Source organism: Schistocerca nitens, chromosome 6 (genome assembly GCF_023898315.1).
Source record: "Schistocerca nitens isolate TAMUIC-IGC-003100 chromosome 6, iqSchNite1.1, whole genome shotgun sequence".
In the NCBI taxonomy this organism is placed as follows: domain Eukaryota; kingdom Metazoa; phylum Arthropoda; class Insecta; order Orthoptera; family Acrididae; genus Schistocerca; species Schistocerca nitens.
The window spans coordinates 742,657,537-742,671,263 of NC_064619.1; the positions used below are offsets into that span (position 1 = coordinate 742,657,537).

At 40.6% G+C, this 13,727-nt stretch overlaps 1 protein-coding gene across 1 annotated transcript in view; it reads left to right on the forward strand.

Moving 5' to 3' along the window:
- LOC126262525 (UDP-glucosyltransferase 2-like) overlaps positions 1-13,727 on the forward strand; it is a 126,796-nt gene that overhangs the window by 40,779 nt on the left and 72,290 nt on the right. The window contains exon 2 of the mRNA XM_049959198.1: positions 10,590-10,868. Within this exon, the coding sequence (XP_049815155.1) occupies positions 10,590-10,868 (279 nt within the window). The remainder of the gene's footprint in view (positions 1-10,589; positions 10,869-13,727) is intronic.

The following is a 13,727-nucleotide window of genomic DNA, read 5'->3' on the forward strand; positions in this document are numbered from 1 at the left end:
CGTCTGTTATGAGGCGATCGTCAATGCGAATGAAAGAGAGCGTCAAGTCGCCGCTGTCGCTGCTGCCCAGCAGGGCGCAACAGCCTGAGCCTGCTCCGGAGTTCTGTCCAGCGAGCACGAGTGAACTAATTCGGCTCGACAATCAGGGAGCATTACATGTGTTCATGTCCTCTAATAGTATTGTTTTAAACTAGAAAGCAAAGGTTAGTGCAGGTTCGTGCGTCTCTCAAAAGATCTATTGGCGAAGCATACAACTACCACCGACATGTTGTTGTTGTTGTTGTTGTTGTTGTGGTCTTCAGTCCTGAGACTGGTCTGATGCAGCTCTCCATGCTACTCTATCCTGTGCAAGCTTCTTCATCTCCCAGTACTTACTACAGCCGACATCCTTCTCAATCTGCTTAGTGTATTCATCTCTTGGTCTCCCTCTACGATTTTTACCCTCCACGCTGCCCTCCAATACTAAATTGGTGATCCCTTGATGCCTCAGAACATGTACTACCAACCGATCCCTTCTTCTACTCAAGTTGTGCCACAAACTCCTCTTCCCCCCAGTCCTATTCAATACCTCCTCTTTAGTTATATGATCTACCCATCTAACCTTCAGCATTCTTCTGTAGCATCACATTTCGAAAGCTTCTATTCTCTTCTTGTCTAAACTATTTATAGTCCACGTTTCACTACCATACATGGCTACACTCCATACAAATACTTTCAGAAATGACTTCCTAACACTTAAATCTATACAAGATGTTAACAAATTCCTCATCTTCAGAAACGCTTTCCTTGCCATTGCCAGTCTACGTTTTATATTCTCTCTACTACGACCATCATCAGTTATTTTGCTCCCCAAATAGCAAAATATCCTTTACTACTTTAAGTGTCTCATTTCCTAATCTCATTCCCTCAGCATCACCACACTTAATTCTACTACATTCCAGTATCCTCGTTTTGCTTTTGTTGATGTTCATCTTATATCCTCCTTTCAAGACACTGTCCATTCCGTTCAACTGCTCTTCCAAGTCCTTTGCTGTCTCTAACAGAATTACAATATCATCGGGGAACCTCAAAGTTTTTATTTCTTCTCCATGGATTTTAATTCCTACTCCGAATTTGTCTTTTGTTTCCTTTACTGCTTGCTCAATATACAGATTGAATAATATCGGGGAGAAGCTACAAACCTGTCTCACTCCCTTCCCAACCACCGCTTCCCTTTCATGTCCCTCGACTCTTATAACCGCCATATAGTTTCTGTACAAATTGTAAATAGCCTTTCGCTCCCTGTATTTTACCCCTGCCACCCTTAGAATTTGAAAGAGAGTATTCCAGTCAACATAGTCAAAAGCTTTCTCTAAGTCTACAAATGCTAGGAACGTAGGTTTGCCTTTCCTTAATCGTTCTTCTAAGGTGAGTCGTAAGGTCAGTATTGCCTCACATGTTCCAATATTTCTACAGAATCCAAACTCATATTCCCTGAGGTCGGCTTCGACCAGTTTTTCCATTCCTCTGAAAAGAATTCGCGTTAGTATTTTGCAGCTGTGACTTATTAAACTGATAGTTCGCTAATTTTCACATCTGTGACACCTGCTTTCCTTGGGATTGGAATTATTATATTCTTCTTGAAGTCTGAGAGTATTTCGCCTGTCTCATACATCTTGCTCACCAGATGGTAGAGTTTTGTCAGGACTGGCTCTCCCAAGGCCGTCAGATGTTCTAATGGAATGTTGTCTACTCCCAGGGCCTTGTTTCGACTTAGGTCTCTCAGTGCTCTGTCAAACTCTTCACACAGTATCATACCTCCCATTTCATCTTCATGTACATCCTCTTCCATTTCCATAATATTGTCCTCAAGTACATCGCCCTTGTATAGACCCTCTATATACTCCTTCCACCTTTCTGCTTTCCCTTTTTTGCTTAGAACTGGGTTTCCATCTGAGCTCTTGATATTCATACAAGTGGTTCTCTTATCTCCAAAGGTCTCTTCAATTTTCCTGTAGGCCGTATCTATCGTACCCCTAGTGTTAAACGCCTTTACATCCCTACATTTGCCGTCTATCTATCCTGGCTTAGCCATTCTGCACTTCTGTCGATCTCATTTTTGAGACGTTTGTTTTCCTTTTTGCCTGCTTCATTTACTGCATTTTTGAATTTTCTTCTTTCATCAATTAAATATGTCTTCTGTTGCCCAAGTATTTCTACTAGCCCTCGTCTTTTTACCTACTTGATCCTCTGCTGCCTTCACTATTTCATCTATCAAAGCTACTCATTCTTCTTCTACTGTATTTCTTTCCCCCATTCTTGTCAGTTGTTCTCTAATACTCTTCCTGAAACTCTCTACAACCTCTGGTTCGGTCAGATTATCCAGGTCCCATCTCCATAAATTCCCACGTTTTTGAAGTCTCTCCAGTTTTAATGTACTGTTCATAACCAATAGATAGTGGTCAGAGTCCACGTCTGTCCCTGCGAATGTCTTACAAATTAAAACCTGGTTCCTAAATCTCTGTCCCACCATTATATAATCTATCTGAAACCTGTCAGTATCTCAAGGCTTCTTCCATGTATACAACCTTCTTTTGTGATTGTTGAACCAAGTGTTAGCTATGATTATGTTATGCTCTGTGCAAAATTCTACCAGGCGGCTTACTCTTTCATTTCTTCCCCCCAATCCATAATCACATACTACGTTTCCTTCTCTTCCTTTTCCTACTACCGAATTGCAGTACCGAGGGAGGTGGCGCAGTGGTTAGCACACTGGACTCGCATTCGGGAGGACGATGGTTCAATCCCGTCTCCAACCATCCTGATTTAGGTTTTCCGTGATTTCCCTAAATCGTTTCAGGCAAATGCCGGGATGGTTCCTTTGAAAGGGCACGGCCGATTTCCTTCCCACTCCTTCCCTAACCCGAGCTTGCGCTCCAATGACCTCGTTGTCGACGGGACGTTAAACACTAACCTAACCACCACGAATTCCAGTCACTCATGACTATTAAATTTTCGTCTCGCTTCACTATTAGAATAATTTCATTTATCTCCTCATGCATTCCTTCAATTTCTTCGTCATCTGCCGAACTAGTTGGCATATAAACTTGTACTACGGTAGTAGGCGTGGGCTTCGTGTCTATCTTGGCCATAATAATGCGTTCACTATGCTGTTTGTAGTAGCTTACCCGCACTCCTACGTTTTATTCATTATTAAAGCTACTCCAGCATTACCCCTATTTGATTTTGTATTTATAACCCTGTATTCACCTGACCGAAAGTCTTGTTCCTCCTGCCACCGAACTTCACTATTTCCCACTATATCTAACTTTAACCTATCCTTTTCCCTTTTTAAATTTCTAACCTACCTGCCAGATTAAGGGGTCTGACATTCCACGCTCCGATCCCTAGAACGCCAGTTTTCTTGCTCCTGATAACGACGTCATCTTGAGTAGTTCCCACCAGGAGGTCCGAATGGGGGACTATTTTACTTCCGGAATATTTTACCCAAGGGGACGCCATCATCATTTAATCATGCAGTAAAGCTGCATGCCCTCGGGAAAAATTACAGCTGTAGTTTCCCCTTGCTTTCAGCCATTCGCAGTACCAGCACAGCAAGGCCGTTTTGGTTAGTGTTACAAGGGCAGATCAGTCAATCATCCAGACTGTTGCTCCTGCAACTATTGAAAAGGCTGCTGCCACTCTTCAGGAACCACACGTTTGTCTGGCCTGTCAACAGATACCCCTCCATTGTGGTTGCACCTACAGTACGGCCATCTGTATCACTGAGGCACGGAAGCCTCCCCACCAACGGTAAGGTCCATGGTTCATGGGGGGAGGACCACCGTCATAAGCTTAGAAAAAGTCCTGGCTGAGGACCCAAGGAAATACTGGTCCAACGTGAAATTTCTGAGGATCTAACGCTTCCATCTAGTTGCTCGTTGTTCAGTCTGGGATGGCAGTTGAAGATAGCAAAACGAAATCCAAAGTATTAAATTTCGTGTTTAAGAAATCATTCATAGAGGAAATTAGTACGAACATACTGTTCTTCGACCATCGAATAGACTACCATATGGAAGACACAGTAATAAGCATCGATGGACCAGAGAAGCAACTGAAGGAGCTAAAAACAAATAAGTCGTAAGGTTTGGCTGGAATCCCAATCCGGTTTTTACAAAGTGTACTCAACAGCAATGGCTCATTACTTCCCATACATTCATCGCGAATCACTCGTGCAGCGTAAAGTCCCAACCGACTTGAAAAAACGCAAATGACTCTTCTATGCAAGAAGGGTACAAGAAAGGACCTCCAAAGTTACAGAGCAATACTCCTTTCGTTGATTTGCTGCACAATCCTTGAACATGTTCTCAATTCGAGTGTAATAAATTTTCTTCGGACCGAGAAGCTTATGTCCTCATATCAGCACGGTTTTAGAAAACGTCGTTTGGCCGAAACCCAGCATGCACTTTTCTCGCATAACTTACTATGAACCTCCAGGCTTAAGGACTTTGTAACTAAGCGTCAATGAATCTTCTCAACCCCACCTGACTCCAGGTAAAATCATCATGGAGCATGTTAATAATCACAATATTACCCCAGGTGGTCAGTCCACAGGCAGTATTCCTGGTGCTACTTGTCTTTCGGATTCTGGGGCGACCAGGTTCAAATGCAGTGTGATTCAATAGTTGGAGTCCTCTGAGCAGCTTAAAAGCAAAACAAACATATTTTTAGCTACACTTTTGGGACGAGGTGAACTTCATAAATTGGAAGATACATCAAAAAAACAGAAGATTCAAATTTTGGCACTTCAAGAAACACAAATGATGGACAATAACACCATGGAATTTGGTAATTATCGTCTTTATAAAAGTGAATTTGATAAAAGAATACTTAATCATATACCACATCTGGGATCTGCTTTCTCAGAAGGCAAAATGTTTTGAATTCGATGACAGAGGAAACACGCATTAATAACAGACTATTGACAATTTCTCTTAAATGCACAAATTCGGCATTCGATTTAATTAATATCCATATGCCAGTCAATGAGGATAATCGTAAAAAAACCTGAAGAAGTTAATGAGAATGGGAAACGTTAGAAAGAATCATCTCGAAAATTTCCTCAAACCACAACAAAATTTTAATGGGTGATTTTAATGCCCAATTAGTTAAGAGAAAAACTATTAAAAAAAGTGTGGGTGGATTTAATGCACATAAACGGACAAACTAAATTGGCCAAAGATTTGTTGAAACACGCAAAAATTTTAACTTAAAATCGTGTCAACACATTTTAAAAAGAACCCTTCTAAACAAAACATGGTGGGTATTCAATACATTTATTGGGGAATTTCAAATCGATCATGTAACAATTTAATACCATAACTACAAAAAAATTTCAAATGTCTAATTTAGAAAAGGGGCTATTATAGATTCTGACCGTTATTTAATGTGAATAAAAGTAAAACTTCAACCTCAAAAACTCTTCAAAACAAAAAAAGTTATCCCAAAATTAGACATTGCTAAAATAACCCCATGTCTAACAAGCCAAATTGACAACAAACCATCCAACAATTGGCAAAGTCTAAACGATATGTTCATCACAACAGTACAAAATTTAATTCCACTTCGACAGAAGGAAAAACGTTCTTGGTGAAAAGCTGATTGTGAAAGAGCAGTTAAGTCAAGGCAAGAGGCATTCAAGAATTGGAATAGAAAAAAAACTGAAAATACATACACTTTTCTAACTGAAAGAAAAGAAACATCTAAATTAACCCAACAGACTAAAAGAAACTACAAAAATGCCGAACTTTTAGACATCGAAAGAGACTCCCAAAAGTACAACACAAGAAGCTTTTATAAGACATTCAAAGCAAAACTAACTGGTTACGAACCACAAAGTCTTTCCTTCCAAAATGAAAATGGCTCTTTGGCTCTTAATAACAATGAAAATTGTAAGGTACTTGTTAATTATTTTGAAAAAGTGTTTAACTGTCCAGAACCAGCAGTAAATTCCAACGGCAGCATACTAATAACACCAACTCTGCCTCTAAAGAACCTGACGAAATCGAAATAATTAAACAAATTAAAAGACTTAAAACCAATAAAGCATCTAGAGAAGATGGTATAACTGCAGAACTACTAAAATCAGCTGGCCCTTACACTATAAAGAAGTTCACTCAACTAATAGGACATACCTGGCAAACAGAGAAAATATCTGATGACTGGAAAACGACGCTAAATCATCCATTGTTTGAAAAAAGGGTCAGAACTGATGCTCATAATTACTGAGGAACCTCTCTTCTCTTAGTCACACACAAAATGCTCTCACATTGTTTTTCTTGATGCAGCCCAAGAACAGTTAGAAACTAAGATTAGTGAATACCAAGCAGATCCTGTCTGGAGCAAATTCTTAATTTAAAACTAATCCTTTGGCACCAAAGAATTGCTAGGAATAATATTTTTGCACATTTGTGGATTTTAAAAAGACCTATGACTCAGTTGATCATGAATCTCTTGTCCAAATTTTAAATGCACAAAAGCTAGATAATAAAACTCTAACACTGATTAAGGAATCTCTAATTAAATTCATTGGAGAAATTTCTGAACCATTTGATATAAAGACTGGTAATATACAGGGAAATGGACTCTTCCCATTATTAGTTGACTGTATTTTGAAAAAGGTGATTACAGAATGGCGAGAGCAAAGGTCGATTCAGATTATAGATCAATGAATCAAGCTAGGCAGAAGTAATATTAGAGTAGCCTGCCTCGTCTTTGCAGGTGATCTGGCAATTTTAACAAGTGATATTACCATAGCTCAGAAACAAATTGAAATTCTAAAAGAAGTTGCGGGAAAAGTAGGACCACAAGTATCATTCGAAAAAACGGAATATATGACATCCAACAAACAAGCACCAAAGTTTTTGATCACAAAAAATGGAAGAATAAAAAGGGGTTCTCAGGTTAAATACATGGGGGAAATCACACAAGAGAATGTACTGGAAAAGCTGAAAATGGAGATTGCAGTGAAAAAATGGCAACTGAATTCCGATTAACACAAAATATTTATAGCAAAAAATCACTTTCTAAATTCAGTAAACTTAGCCATTACAACAAAACTGAAAGTTTTCCTGGAGCAGAAACTTTAATTTTAAATGGAAAGAGGGATATCAGAGAAATTCAAAAGAAAAGAAAAGAAAGTTTATTAGAAAAATATTAGGCCCCAAAATTACTAATGGAGAAACTTATAGGCTGAGAAGTAATAAGGAAATAGGAGTATACATAGACATAGATGATGACATGAGAAAACGAAGACTTAAACTTTATGGGCACATTAAAAGAATGACATCCACTAGCTTCGCAAAACAAATAGTAGAATTCTACAGAAACAGAAGTAAGACCAAAACTCAACCAATTAAATGGATTGCTGCAATTAAGGACGATCTTAAAGCAGCAGTTGTAACTAAGGCACAGGTTACAGATAAAAAAAAAACATTCAGGCAAAAGGTATTTGCTTGGAAAGGTGGTCAGAGGGAAATTAGAAAATGGACTTGAATACGGTGGTCTGATAAAAGAAAGAGACTTCATTCTGAAAGGATGAGATAAATCTGGATACGAATGAAGGCCAACCAACTAATGTGACATTGACGGATTGCATCTCGCATGGTCCTATTGGGCCCATAGGTGAATAATACTAATAGTAATACTGTGAACTATAGATGAACGTCACAGACAGGTTCCATATTGATATATTTCCAGAGAGCATTTGACATGGTGTGCACTGTAGACTGTTAATAAAGGTAAGACCATATGGAATAGGTTCTCAGATATGTGTATTGTGATAAGACCGCCATTATTCTCTATATACATAAAAGATCTGCTGAACCAGGTAAGCAACAATCTGCAATAGCTGTTGATGATGTTATGGTGTATGGGAAGGTATGAAGTGGAATTACTGAAGGAGGATAAAAGATGACTTAGACAAAATCTGTAGTTGATGTGAAGAATGCCAGCTAGTACTAAACGCAGAAACATGTAAGTAAATGCAGATGAGTAGGACATAATGTTTGGATACAACATTACAAGTGTCCTGCTTGTCACTGTGACATCGTTTAAGGAGAGTTAGAATGGAAAAAATATTTTTTCACATTTTCCAATTTTTATCTTATTATAAAATTTGCAATTTTCTGAATAAAATTATATATACATATATATATACATAATTTTATTCAGAAAATTGCAAATATATATATATATATATATATAAAACGCACATGGGAAGTATTTTATTTTATTTTTTTAAATATAATCTACACCATATGCAAATGCCAAAATTTTTATACGCGTTACTTCAAGATCTAATAAAATCTGTAATTTTTGCTGTGTTATAAAGGTAGAATGCCATGTAGCTAGGGCCTCCCATCGAGTAGACCGTTCGCCTGGTCCAAGTCTTTCGAGTTGACGCCACTTAAGTGACTTGCATGGCCATGGGGATGATGATAATAAGGACAACACAAAACCCAGTCCTTGAGCAGAGAAAAATCTCCAACCTAGCTGGGAATCTAACCCGGGCCGTTAGGTATGACATTCCATCACGCTGACTACTCAGCTTCCAGGGGCGGACGTTATAAAATTTAAATTACATGTTTGTATTGGTCAGGTCCAGAAGAGGATGGGCACCAGATTGAGGAAATTGAAACAAAGTTTGAAAGACAATAAACTTTCTGATAATAAAACCATAAGACGCAGGCTGACAGACAAAATGATTGATGAACTGCAGCAGTATTATAGGATGGCAACTAGAAATAATACTGAAGATTTATTGAAAATGAAGGAGACAGTATGGGCTACCTTCTTCCACAATCAACTGATGAAAAATTAGTACTTTATACAGCCATAAACATTTCATCCTAGCAGCAGTCATGGATATCATAAAACCTATATACAGAGACCTGGCAAATCCTGAATTTCTGAAGAAGTGTCAGACTCAAAATCCCAATGAGTCGTTCAGTAATCTTATATGGACTAGATTACCAAAAAACGTTTTTGTTGGAATGAAGACACTAAAGTGTGGGGTCAGTGATGCTGTTATTGCTTTTAATGATGGAAACAGTGGTAGGGTGAAAGTGCTACATCATATGAGAATTAATCCTGGAGCAATCTGCATCAGAGAACCACTAAGGAGTCCAGAAAGGAGAAAAGAAGAAAAAACTTGGAGAAAGATCAAGAGAATGATATGCAGTATGATGCAAGGTGCTTCCAAGTGAGTAAAAAAAAAAAAAGCATATATTGAGTTGCAGTCCTTTGAAACTTTAGAAGCCGTTCATAAAAATTTACATTTTCTGTTGGATTTTTCCCTAAACCTCAGAAACCACTTCGAGTACAGTATTCAAATTTTATGGGAGTAATAACATACATATCCTGAGTCTACTGAATTAAAAGAAGAACATAATGTTATGTTTAATTAAAATTATTTAGGATAACATACAAAAAGTACACAAAATTTTAAGTTTGTAGCTAAAAAACAGTATTTCCGAAAGCAGTGGCTTTAATGCAATTATTGTAGTTCAGTAGACTCAGAAGACGGAGTTAAATGTCCTGTAAGAGTTTCATGCCAATGGCTACAGTGATTCCTGAAACAGAAGGAAGCGATGCCACTAAATTTAACATTGTTGGAATAGGGCGTTCAAAGTCCCCCTAAATGTCTAGGTGTAAAGGTGGAAAGCGACATGAAATGGAATGAGCATGTGAGGACTGTAGCGTAGGAAAGCGAGTGGTCCACTTCAGTTTATTTGGAGGACTTTTTTTGAAAGTGTCATTCATCTGAAAAGGAAACTGCATATTGGACACAAGGGTGACTTACCCTTGAGTACTGATAGAGTGTTTGGGACTGTACCAGGTCGTATTAAAGGACGACATCACAGGAGTTCAAAGGCAGGTTGATAGATTTGTATCCGGTAGGTTCACATAATTCGTAAGTGTTACAGATATGCTTGGCGAACTTAAATGGGAAACACATAAGTGCTCTTTTCGAGGAACACTACTGAGAAAATTTAGAGATCTGGCACTTGAAGGTGACTGCAGAACGGTTCTACTGCCGCCAACATACATTATGCATAAGGATCATGAAGAGACGAGACATTAGGGCTCGTATGGAACCATATAGATGGTCAGTTTTCCCTCACTGTATTTGCAGGTGGAACGAGAAAGAAACTGATACTAGTAGTAAAGTGTACCCTCCGCCAAGCACTGTACGGTGGCTTGCGGAGTATCTATGTAGATGTAGATGTAGATGTGCGTCCAGGAACATACAACGGATTTAAACTCGGAGAGATGCTCTATTCAGTGACATGTGACTTTTTCTGTATGTCTCGCACATTTCGAGGTGACGTATTTGATATCCTGGAGGTAAATAACTTTGTGTACAAGCCTTCAGTTCTGTGCAAAGAGCATCACCCAGATGGAGCAAGCGAGATTAAGGAGCTTCCGCAACGCACCAGAGTCTTGTTGGCCCTAAAAGGAACTTGCAAATAGCGAATGTGTGCACAGCAACGGTAATACTTGCTTGCAGCCAGGCGGCCTGGTACTATAGGCGCCATCACTTGTTACAGATGCCGCTGGCTCCCGCCGGCCCCGCCTTACTGCGCCTGGCGCTGGTCCTGCTACTGTGCCCTGCGGGCGCGCCGGTGGAGGGCGCGCGCATCTTAGTGGCGTTGCCGCTGCGCACAGCCAGCCACTTCCGGCTGCTGCAGCCGATGCTGCACGCGCTGGCCGCCAGGGGTCACCAGCTCACCGTCATCTCACATTTCCCCCAGCAGCCGCCGCTGCCCAACTACACCGACGTCAGCCTCAATCGCGGCGACTACCAAGGCCACGTTCCACCGCCTTTCGTAAGTTTTCTGCACGCGAAGCACGAGCAAGAGAGGCCGTAGTACCTACACCTCAGCGTGTCACACTACAGGTCTTACGAGAGTCAGTACAATTTCTGGCTGGGGTACACTGATCGGCCAGAACGTTACGACCGCCGACCTAATATCGCCATAAACCAGACCAGGCGATATTAGCGTCACCTGGAGAGGAACGACTGCTTCTCACACACACGCATGGTGCACGTAGTAACAGTGAGTGCACTATCCGTATGTAGAATGGGGAACGGTCGCGATCTATCTGAGTTTACTGAGGGCAGACTGTGATTGTCTAGAGGCTCGCCACGAGAATTTCGGAAACTGCATGACTTTTTAGGAGTCCTGTGCTGAGTTTCTTCAACACATGGTGAAACCAAGGTGAAACCATGTCCAGACGTCATGCGGTTTGGCGGCAACCCCTCATTGCAGATGATGGACGTCTTAGGCTGGGCAAACTGGTGAAACAGGATAGTTGGTGAACTGTGGTAGAACGAACATCAGGCTTTAATGCTTTGTATCCCACAAGTGTGTCTCAACACACAGCATACTGAACACTCCTAACAATGGATATTCTCAGCCGACAACCCAGGCATATGCTAATCTTACCACAATGACATTGGCAAACAGAACTTATAAGGTCGTGTGGCCATTGGCACTGGATGTTGGCACAGTGGCAGAGCGTTGAATGATCTTCTCAATCGTGATATCTTCTTCATCATGGTGATGTGAGGGCGCGAATCAGTCGTCTGGAGAAACAGCTCATTGACACCTGTAATGTGGGATGGAGAAAAATTTGTGGCAGCTCCATTAAGCTCTGGGGAACATTCATGTGAGCATCCATGGGACCACTAGAGACTGTACAAGACACCATGATATCCAAGGAGTATCAAAAGATAGTTGAATACCACATACTCTACTTCATGATGATTATGTTTTCCCATAGCACAAGATCAGAAGATGATCGAGTGGTTGTAAAAACTCAGTGGCGAGTTCCAGTTGATGTACAGCCTTACAAACTCGCCAGAGGTGACCCGATCGAACACATTATTCTGGGATGTGACTGACAGTGGCATGTGTGCAGATGTGGTGCCAAATCCCTCCAGCAACCTACCAAGGCTTCATGGCTTCCATGCCACTATGCTTCGCCACTGTTAGCCATTCAAAATTTACATATACCGTTTATTACGTAGGTAGTCGTAATGTTCTGGCTGATCAGGGTATTTCAGCCGGTTTTAATAATTCATAACCACACATTTAAATGCATGGAAGCTCACGGTATCATATGACCAAGTTAAAACATGTAGCAGGTACTTTTTCAACTGCATATGGATTTCCCATGGGTCCTGCATGGAGCCGAGCATTCGTAATGTGTGGCAGGTAAGCCAGCTATTGTGACACCACAGTTTCACTGAGTGAACCGTATTTCTTGTCAGCTCCATTTGCACGACACACTCCCTCTAGTAAGGTGGCCTGCCAGGCGGCCCTCTTTCCTACCACTCGCACAAAATCAGATGACACTGACTCAGAAACTCTTTCCCGTCATGAGTACTGGGCGAGTCCACCATGTCGTCCCGAAGTGGTGGCTATCTCAGCTGACTGTGGCGTACAGATCTGCTTACCTGCACACATCGAGCTATCTCGTTGCTCTCTCCTTACTACGAAGCATGCCTCTGCAGTCTTCATGCACTGTAGAGTCAGGGAAAGTTCTTTATAATCAGGCACCTACGGTTGTATGTGCGACGCCCTGCTGAAGCCGCAGGACAGGACAGGTACTGAAACGTCCTGCTAAATCAGCAGGACAGGAAAGGTAGTTGGAATTGCGGAAAGGGGCCAAAGTGACCGCCTGTCAGTTACACTCGCACACTTATAACTTTATTTATTTGAACAAACATTACAGTACAAATTCCTGAACTTGGTTATCAGCTGAATACGCCACACTATCGTATGCCTTAAGGGCACAACCATATTAATAAAAAAAAGGCTGAAAGCCATTAAAATTCAGAAGCTATTTATAGGGCAGAAGGCTTCATGTTATGTAAGCTCTACAATTTGGCTGAAGGCCCAAAATCTAACACTTGAAAATCAGCAACCTTAATTTAAAGACAGCTGAAGGCCGATGATTTAAGACTCAAGGTAAAATTAAATAAAAGAACACAAGGCAGAAGGCCTTATCTTCAATTAGGCTGAAGGCCCCAAACAGTCTGATGGACGAAAGACAAAGATCCTTAATTTAAAAACGGCTGAAGGCCCCATGACTTAAAACTCAAAGTACAATAAATGTAAACAACAAGGCCTTATCTTAAATTAGGCTGAAGGCCCCAAACAATCTGCACTGATGAAGGCCCATGGCTTAAAACAGAACTAAAATAATTTTTATTAGGCAGAATGCCCAAGCCTTTTTATTTAAACAATATATTCATCAGACTGAAAGCCCAAACAATCGAAAACTTGACCAGCAAGGAATTTTAATTTTAAAGCGGCTTAAGGCCCATGACTTAAAACACAACTAAAATAATTTTTAGTAGGCAGAAGGCCTGAGGCTTTATCTTTGAACAATATTTTAATCAGGCTGCAGGCACAAGCAATCTAACATTTGACGAACAAGGGATTTTAATTTTAAATGGGCTGAAGGCCCATGAGTTAAAAAACACTAACAAACAATTTAACTTTAATTCAAAACCATCGCCTATGAGCCATAAAAATACACACAACAGAAAATAAGAAAAGGCAGTGCATCCAGCGGCGCTCAGAAGTTTCTGGGGTCGGCCAGAACTTGAAATACTAATGTTCACTTAGGTGAGACAAGCAGTCGGCCCAACCATTCTCGATTCGACAACAACCCAG